The sequence below is a fragment of the Nicotiana tomentosiformis genome, chromosome 7, assembly GCF_000390325.3.
Source record: "Nicotiana tomentosiformis chromosome 7, ASM39032v3, whole genome shotgun sequence".
In the NCBI taxonomy this organism is placed as follows: Eukaryota; Viridiplantae; Streptophyta; class Magnoliopsida; order Solanales; family Solanaceae; genus Nicotiana; species Nicotiana tomentosiformis.
Genome location: NC_090818.1, coordinates 53,360,488 through 53,370,295, shown reverse-complemented (window position 1 = coordinate 53,370,295; position 9,808 = coordinate 53,360,488). Strand labels below are relative to the sequence as shown.

At 41.0% G+C, this 9,808-nt stretch overlaps 1 protein-coding gene across 1 annotated transcript; it reads right to left on the bottom strand.

The window, feature by feature from the left end:
- Nucleotides 1-6,260: 6,260 nt before the first annotated feature.
- LOC104100397 (uncharacterized protein At4g26485-like) lies at nt 6,261-8,984 on the bottom strand. Its single transcript, XM_009607605.4, has 3 exons — nt 8,715-8,984; nt 8,367-8,565; nt 6,261-7,476 (listed from the first exon to the last, which is right to left on the bottom strand). The coding sequence occupies exons 1-3, from the start codon at nt 8,896-8,898 to the stop codon at nt 6,768-6,770; spliced, it is 1,092 nt and encodes a 363-aa protein (XP_009605900.1). The 5' UTR covers nt 8,899-8,984; the 3' UTR covers nt 6,261-6,767.
- Nucleotides 8,985-9,808: the final 824 nt, after the last annotated feature.

The following is a 9,808-nucleotide window of genomic DNA, read 5'->3' as shown; positions in this document are numbered from 1 at the left end:
GGTAGAATCTTTGGTTCGGAAGCTAATTAGGGCCGGTTATTACTGGAATAAAATGGAGAAAGATACGAAGGACTTCGTATGGAAATGCGACGAGTGCCAAAGACGCGCCCAGATGATCCATCAACCAGGAGAAATGCTCCACTCGGTTTTGTCCTAGTGGCCATTTAAGAAGTGAGGAATTGACATCGCCGGTCCCCTACCATGGGCACCCGCCAAAGCTCAATTCATACTATTCATCACCGATTACTTTTCCAAATGAGTCGAGGATCAAGCATTCGAAAAGGTCCGGGAGAAAGAAGTCATTGACTTTATCTGAGACCACATAATATGTCAATTTGTGATACCGATTGAGATTATTTGTGATAATGGAAAGAAAATTATCGGCAACAAGGTCAATAAATATTTTGAAGATCACAAGATCAAGAAGATACTATCAACACCTTATCATCCTAGTGGGAACAGGTAGGCAAAATTAACAAATAAAACCATACTTCAAAACCTGAAAAAGAGATAGGTCGGTACGGAAGGGAAATGGAAGTAGATCCTGCCAAAGTCCTATGGGCATACCGTACGACTTCAAAATCTAGCACCGGGGCTACTCCGTTTCATTAGTCTACGAAGCCGAAGCCTTAATACCAATCGAGGTGGGAGAACCGAGCCTCCAATTCCAATATACGACAGAAGACCCAAACAGCGAAGCCATGGTTATGAGCCTGGATCTATTGGATGGAAGCCGGGAGTCCTCCCTAGTCCGGTTGGCTGCCTAGAAACAATGAATAGAAAGGTATTACAATCGAAGAGCCAGCCTCCGACGCTTTTGAGTCAGGCACTTACTGTTGAGGAAAGTAACATTGCACACTAGGAAATCGCACAAAAGGAAGCTGGGACCGAAGTAGGAAGGACCATATTGAGCTGTCAGAATAACTAGTAAAGGATCATATAAACTCGAAGCGGTAAACGGTGTACAAATACTAAACAACTAGAACGCGACACACTTAAAGCGGTACTACTACTAAGGTACGAACTCAATTACTTCTCAATCATGTTATAATTTAGACTAACATATGCAGGTAAACGGCCAAGGACGGATGTGGCTATTAGGTCTGAAAGCACGTGTCACACTCTTTCTTCCTTGAACTGGTTTTGTAATAAAATGGGTTTTTCGGCAAGGTTTTTAATGAGGCAACAGTAAAACATGCTAACTTAGATTCAAAGACTAGTTTCAAATCGGAGTCAATGATCGTTCGCTTCAGGTCAATAGTATCCGATCCCTCAAGAGTTTAACCTCGAATACTGGGGGCCATTACCTTCGGATTAAGGTCTTTAGCAAGGGAAAAAGAAAACTTTGTGTGTTAAAAGTTAAGGCTTGGTGGTTAGGATTCATTGTAAGGGTCAAACGGTCATATTAACTATGCCCACATAGTCCACTCTTTCCATGGCACAAGTTGTTATACGATTCCGATCGTGTACCTTGCATACTAAGAAATGAAAGAAATCTCCACTTTGTTACTACTCGTTTTAGCTTCTTCGACCCCAAATCCTAGAACCCACGGGCTACCCCTACTCGAGGACTATCAAGCCCACAGGCTACCCCTAATCGGGGACCTTCTCCCGAAGAAAATTCGGACGTCCCAGGATACCGAATCCTAGAGGCAACAAACCTATTAGTTGGTGCCCAAATATAAACGTCTATGGCCACCGTAAAAATGGCTCGGAGACGTCAAAATTTCGTAACCAGAAAGTAAAGCCTTTACGAAAATTCTAAACCTACTAAAAGGTTACCCTCGGCAAAAACGTTCGGTCTCACTGAGGGTTCGACGCCTCAAGTAAACCAAAGTGGCATCGAAGTCCGATTTTATGCTAAGGCATAAAAAATAATACACTAGTAGAAATTGCAAAAAGATGCCAAAAAGGCAAAGACACGATATTGCTAGAAAGGGAATTTTTTTATATATATATTCCAAAATATATTTACAAAAGCCTGATAGAATGGCCTCAAAGAAAACTAAAGAAAAGTACATAAGAAAAAATAAAACTGGAGGCTCGTCTCCAAAACCATCAGATCCACTGAAGCCCTCAGAATCCTCAAAGTTTTCGGGACCCTTAGGCTCATAGACCTCCTTTGCTTTGGCCTCGAGCCTCCTAGCTTCTTCGATCTCGACCGAGAAGTCAAAACCTGGGGCGTGGATCTCTTCGAGGGTCTCTCTTCAGGATAGCTACTTCATTTATTCAGTTTTCGTTTTTAAACGGGTCTCGGGCGCCTCAACATCGGCCTTGTACTGGACCACCATTTCTTCGGCATCAACAGAGGTCGCATCCAGTTTAGACCCCAGTTCAGCATATTCTTGCCCAAGGGCATCCCGTTCCGAGACGACCGAGCTCAGTTGTGTCTGGAGATCATCATTCAGCTGAGACCACTTATCATCTTTGTCCTTCTCCACTTGGAGTTAGTTCTTAATCGATGCCAGCTCTACCTTCGCATCTTCCTTCTCCAAAGTCAGCATATCCATCTTGCCCTTCCACCCTGCGGTCATGGCCTCAACCTCGTCCATCTCGGCCCAGAGCTAGTCGATTAGGTCTATCTTTTGTTGGACCTGCGAAGTTTTGTCGTTAGTTACCACGACTAGCTGCTAATATTTATCCTCAAAGATCTTTACCTTTTCAACCAGGTAGACATGTTCCTGCTTTAGGGTCGAGGCCTCCTTCTGAGCTTTTTCCAGCTCAGCCTGGAGAATCGGGAAGTCTTTAAGGGCCTCATCCCGTTTCTCACTAAGAGCCCTATACATGTCTTTCTTCAGGAATTGCTCTTTGAATTTGAACTCGAGCTGGCTAATCTTCAAGCGATAATAGAGAAAGCTTTCATGATGAAGAACTGAATCCTAAAAAACAATGAAGTTAGTAAAGGACATCGAAGTCTAAAGAAAGATTCACAAAGGGATACAAGGGGCTTGTGCCTTACCTGGTTCAGCGCCTCGTTAAAGAGGCTCGACGTCCCTACCTCGTTCCTCTTGGCCTGGTCTTCCTCGGTCACCAGGCATCAGAGGTAGCTGGTTATGCCCACCGGAGCAGACAAGACCCAGGCGTATTCCAGGAATGTGAGAATGAATGTTCTCTTGCTCTCGGGGTCCACGCTCGGTGACGGAAATTGATTCACTAATCTTGGGCTCGAACTCTGCCTGCCAACTCCCGATGGCACATCCTTTTTATGGATCTCCAGGTGACCAAGACCTACGCTCCCTCACTAGACTTTTCTTTGCTTGCTTGGGCCTCTTCGAGCATAAACTCAGTGTAGGAAGGCGTCTCCACGATATCAATGACACCGGTCGCCTCCTTCGGGACAAGAGCAGTTTCCTATGAGATCGCATCCTTCATCTCCACCTTAGGTTCCCGAGTCATAAGAGGATCAACCTCGAGGTACTCTTTCTCGGTAGCCGTATGCTCCCCAGTAGGGGTCGACCCTTGGGTAACGGAGATGTCATTTTCTTCGGGCACATCTATGAGCCGGTAGAGAAAGTCAAGGTCCGGTACCGTGGACTTGGTGTTTTTCTTGGGCTTCTGGACCCGGGTGGCCGCTCTCTTTTTCCTCTTCGGCTCGGGATCCGGGGAACCCGGGGACTTGCTCTTCCTTTTCTTCTCCTCCTTCGCAGCAACCCCAGGCTATCCTGGAATGGAGGTCTCGGAGGATAAGGACGTATCCTCATCCTCATCCAACAGCCTAAGTTCGGTGGTCTTAGGTAGACCTATAAAAAAAGAGAAAAGGTTAGTGTTGTGTACGTTTGGGGCGTAGTGGTAACTATTCAGGGAAGAACCTCACCATGAGAACATACCTCCTATTTGGCCTTCGAAAGTTTGTGCCATGCACGCTCGGAGTACGACATCTACTTACAGATCCCTTTGATCCACTCCTTGAACTGGGAGATTGCATCAAGAACTTGGGCAACAGTTGCATGGATGTAAATACAAGAAATGAGTTAAGGAATAAAAGGAAGTTAATACTTAAGGAAGACAACACTTACGACATGCGTTCCACTTCTCGGGGAACGGCAGAAACTCGGGAGAGATCAGGTCTTCGGTTTTCACTTGAACAAACCTCCCCTCCTAGCCTCGGTCTCGATCCTCGTCAATGCTCAAGAAAGGGGTCTTACTTGCTCGGCGGACAAGCTTGATCAGCCCCCTTCCAAAACTCTAGGGGCTATATAGGCTGAATAGATGGTCGACGGTAAACCGTGGGTTGTGAGTATTGTTCACAAAATGATGTAGGAGGATCGCGATCCTCCAAAATGATGGGTGAATTTTCCCAAGGCACACCTCGTACCTCTTGCAGAAAGTAAGGATTATGGGATCTATCGCGCCTAACATGAAGGGGTAAGTATAAACACTTAAATACCCCTCCAAGTGGGTAGTAATATCATCATTCGACCTCGAGACGACCACATCTTTACCTTCCCATTTACAGTCCTCTCGGGCTGTGGGAAGGGTATCTTCAGTGATAAGGGTCATGTTGACTATAGGCCTTCTCGACCTTGAAATCATCCCCGATAGAGCAACCCAGAGTATAAAGTTCTTCATGGGGGGCTCGTAAGCCACCTCGACGCCCGTGGCCGGATGGGAAGATGAGGGAGCCGCTTGTTGTGGTATGGACTTGGAAATTTTAGCCATCGTGATTTGGGAAAATATGAAGACTTGAAGGGAAATATAAGGACTTGAAGGAGAATATGAAGATTCGAAGGAAAATATATAGATTTGAAGAAAGACTATGAAGGTTTGAAGGTGGGATGAAGATATGAAAATCTCGGTTGGAAATCTAAGAAATAATATGAAGGTTTGAAGGTCAGAGATGAAGATATAAAGATTCAAGAAGCAGTGTATGGAGATTTGAAAATTTTAAAAGCCGTTAGAAAATTCGAAGGTAAAAGCTAGGATTGGAAAGCGAAAGAAGTGTAAAAGGTCGAAGCTTTTATTGGGGGAAAACAGTCAATGCGCGACGTTTCACATTTGAAGACAGCCATCCGATGACCGACACGTGTCTGAAGTCAGAACGACACGATTAATGGGACGTTTTGAGTTACCCGTCATCTTAGTTATAACGTACGACGGAAGAAACTAGGGTTCATCTATTTGTTTTCCATCATTCCGGCAAACCTACTCTCCGAAAAACGGGGAGACTATCTGTATACGAGTAAAATCGGGGGCAATGCATACCCCGATTTCCTGGTGAAGAAGACGCAAGAAGGGCACGGACACACGAGGTTGAAATCGAGGCTGGGAGCCTTTCGTACCGAGACCCATGAAAGGCGAATGATGTGCTCGTCATCGGGCGTAATAAAGCAATGCTCCCCCAATCCAAAACGAGCTCTAAGACCTCGGGAAATATGGCAAATGGTTACGCACGACTAACAGAGGGTTGTGATATCCGTACCTAACCGGATATCACAGCACAAATCTCGCCCGATGTTGGCTACAAATTAGTAATTAACGAGAAAGGAAGAATTTTACCTTTTTTAGACTTGTACTAGGGATGAAACTCTCCTACTATATAAAGAGAAAGTTTTTCTTTGATAACAGACATTGTAACATGCAAACCAAGGCAATACAAATTCATTTTTCTGCTTCCTAAATATTGAAAAGTTCTTACTTTATTGTTTGTTCTTCATTCACAATTGGCTTCTAACCAAGGGCCTGATCGAGGGCAAAACTACTATTCAAGCTAAGTTCGACCTAGGCCGTAACATTACAATTGGTTTGATTATTCATTTTGTCTTTAACTCGTTTATCTAATATTCTTGATTGTTTATGTTGAATCAATCGCGTACAAATTTAATTGTTATCTGTTTTAAGGGTAAATGCTAACTTGTATCGGCAAAGAGCAGTAGAAAATGGTTTCTCCAGTAGCTTTACTTGATGAAAGGCAAGTTCACATTGCATTCTTATCTCAAGACTCTTGTGTACCACTAATGATGGTTGAATTCGCAAGTTCTAGCAGTGTTAACTACCTTATTAAAAAATAAATAAAACAAAATTTTAGTAGTGTATGTTATGCAGCCGGAATACTTTCATCTGGCATTGATTCTCAAGACCCCACTAAACACATAAAAATAGTAAACTTAGATTTGTAACCAAAATTGCGAAGTAACGCTGATTTCTCTTTCTTCCTTTCCTCCTCCCCCAAAACCACCACCAGAAATATCATATCCAACATTTAGTATTGAATGAAATAAGTGCGAACAATCGTAAGCACAGAACTCATACACAATACCACATAAAATTGCAATAAGTATAGTATAAGTGAAGAGCATACATATATCGGTTGATAACTATTGACTAAGCAGAATGTAAAATCTCAAACTATTCATTCTTGATTGTTGACTCGTAAGCAGAACACTAAACATGCATTTCTTAAAGGATAATTCACAGAATGTATTATAGTATAGAATGTTTCTACCTTATACTCTGCATGAATACGTGGGGAGTGGGCAGAAATACTTAACAGAAATTGATATACATAAAACTACCATATCTTGCAAGATCGAACTCATAAAATCTTGATTAAAGCACATCGACCCTTGCCACTTTAGCCTAGACAAAAATCAAATTAGTAGAGCATTTCACTTGGTCGCCGATAATTCAACCATATCAAACAACCTCTACCAATAAAGAGCATTGGTCTGTGATTAAATTCTTTCATTCAGAAAGAAAGAGATAAATGGAGAATACTACTTGGTTAACAAACAGATACTTACCTATGCATACCTAGTATTCACTGTAATTTATAGGTAATATCCCACATCCTGTAGCTCATACAGCCTTCGATCAAGATTTTGCAGCTTCTGTTGTAACCTGGAAATTCTTGACCAGCTCCAAAAATGAAGCTCTTCCAAAATTTCAAGGTAATCTTCAGAGCTGTACATCAAAGAACCACGATGCAGGGCCTGACGAACTTCAACTTCAACATCAATGTCCTTTCTTCCAAATGTTTGTTGAATATAACTGAAATACTCCTTGAATATCCTAAAACATTCACTTCTGGGGTCATGCCTTTCAAGTAAACCAGCATGACTTGGAAAACCGTTTATGTCATTGACATAAGTTGGAGAATTTCTACTACTGTCAATCCAACTTAGTTGCTGCTGGAAGGAGTAAATTGGAGAACTTTTGGAGCTCTTATGTTTCTTTTGTTTCGTTCTTTGCATATTCTTATGAGATGGGTCGAATATAAACTTGAAGGTACAACACTCACCCAATGGAAAAGACTCATCACATCTTTCACCACCTCCTCTTTTATTGTTGTAACCAGGGTAATTTTTAATGTTGAAATCAGCAGACGCGATACAAGTCAAGGACTGTGCTGATGCAAGTACAGCAAGATCCCAACAGCAGAATGGATGAGTCGTTTTATGGGTAACGTGAACTTCACCATCTGGTCGCAACCTTTTCCTTGCACTCCCGAAGAACTTTACCACAAGATTCCTATGAAGGCTGCAAATAGAACAAAAGGCACGCATTACATTAAGAAAAGGCAAAATCATGTGAAAAGGCCAATTAAGCAACTAATATAGAGGACAAAATTTATTCCCCTCCGGGTATGATCAAATTGGCCTAAATGACCCAAATAAACTGGTCACAAAAATCAAAAGGCTTGGATTGAAGAAAACATTCACAATATTTGATTCCTTTGATTGCAGAAAACAACTTTGTCTTTTAAGGGTATAACTCGTCTACAAACTCTAACTACATATCACTTGAGCTACTCTTCACTATGGATATCCTAAACACCCTTGTGGTACTCCACACTCATTGTCTTCGAGTCGCATTTAGGAGTTACAATATTGGTAAAATGTGTATATTTATCCAAAATATGAGTTGTGGGTGCTGAGCAGACACACCCCAATAACCGGAGACAAAAGATTCGTATGAGAAAATATAAGTAAATGATCCTCTACTTGAACTAATTGAGTAAACCATTGACAGCAGTTCCACAAGCATAGCGTAAATCTACCTCTATCCATCCTCCTCCTTGTACTAATTGAGTAATCCATTGAAAGTAGTTCCACGTACAACTTGGTTATTTCATTGGGTACTGGCTAGCTCCCATCAACACAGGTACGATGAAAATAGTTAACGTCTTTCTTTTCTGAGTTTTGAACCATGGTCCTCCAGAGTTTTCATTCATCCACTTTATTGATACCTTTAGGTTCAAATTCCATCTTCTACTCATATACATGGTACCTTCGTCTAACATCATTGAATAATTTGAGAAAAAAAAAAAGTAGAACAATTCCAACGGAAAACATATAAACAGAGTTTAAACCACGTAATAAGAAATGTATACAACTACTATTTAATAACTAGAAAAAAGGGATCCGTACTGGATAAGACGATTATTATTCTCACTGCCATGGAAACCTGCATGAGGGAAGTTAAAGATGAGTCGATCGAATTTCCGGTTTGCAAGATCAGGATGAAGCTGCATTTTTGTAGCATCCACACCGTGCAATACTGTTCCTTCCAAAGACTTTAACTTTTCTAAGTTCAATTTCCCATTCTTGTACATTTTGATCACCTCATCTAAAACGACAAAAGGGGGGGGGGGGGGGGGGGCGTTTAAACAACAAAATTTCGGATTTTGCAAAAATAGAAAAACCCCCATCAAACATTAAGTAAAATAAAAACATCCCAGGAAGATAATAGAGTGGAAATGGATATATATTATATACCATGAGATTGAAGAGAGGAAGCAACAATGTTGGAAGCGGAGCCAAAAGCAAGAGCTAAACAGAGAGAAAAAGAGAAGTCTCCTTCACCCACTAACAGTATTTCATGAAATGAAGAATAATGTTGTATCCTTTTCTCTTCTTCTTCTTCTTCATCCTCGCTGATCACTCTTGGGTCTTCTGCCATCTTTGTTGTAGGCAAGATGGTGATTCTGGTGTGTGCTTATGAATATGTACTCGGAAACCGAAAAGAGAAAACAGAATTTGAATTTTACTGAGGAAGGATGGGCAATTAAATTACGATTTTGACATCATAGTACAACGTTTTAAGGGTATGTTTGGTATCAAAAAAACATTTTTCTTTAAGAAATAGTACTATTTATTTTCTTGTGTTTAATAAGAACGATTTTTTTTTTATCTCAAATACATTTATGAATAATCTATACAAATACTATAACCAGAGGTGAGGGTGCGATCAGGGTCGGGATCGAGGTGGGGTGTTGGGGGTTTATTAGGGGTGGGCATAAGAGTGTCAAGTGGGCCGGTCCCGAATTAAACAGGCCGGCCCGCGGGCTAAGTGGGCACACCAGATTTTAAAAAATAATAAATATGGATTATCTTATTATATAATTATATAAAGGGGACAAAAAATAATGGAGAATAAAAGGGTTATTTTATTATATTATTATATAAAAGGGACAAGAAGTAATGGGGAATAAGGGGGTTATTTTATTATATTATTATATAAAGGGGACAAGAAGTAATGGAGAATAAAGAGATTATATTATTATATTACTATAAGTAATTAAAAAAACACATACACAAATATAACTAATTAGAAAAAGCATACACACACACACACACACACACACACATATATATATATATATATATATATATATATATATATATATATATATTTATATAAAATTTAAACGGCTATATTTAAATTTATTTATTTATTTAAAGTTGACCATTGGCACCGTTTGGCCCGCGAAGGGACCGGTCCGATCCCGACCCTGGCGGGCTCAAAGCATAGGACCGACCCACGAGACCGGCCCAGGCCCACTAAATTCGGTCTTAACGGTCCTGACCCG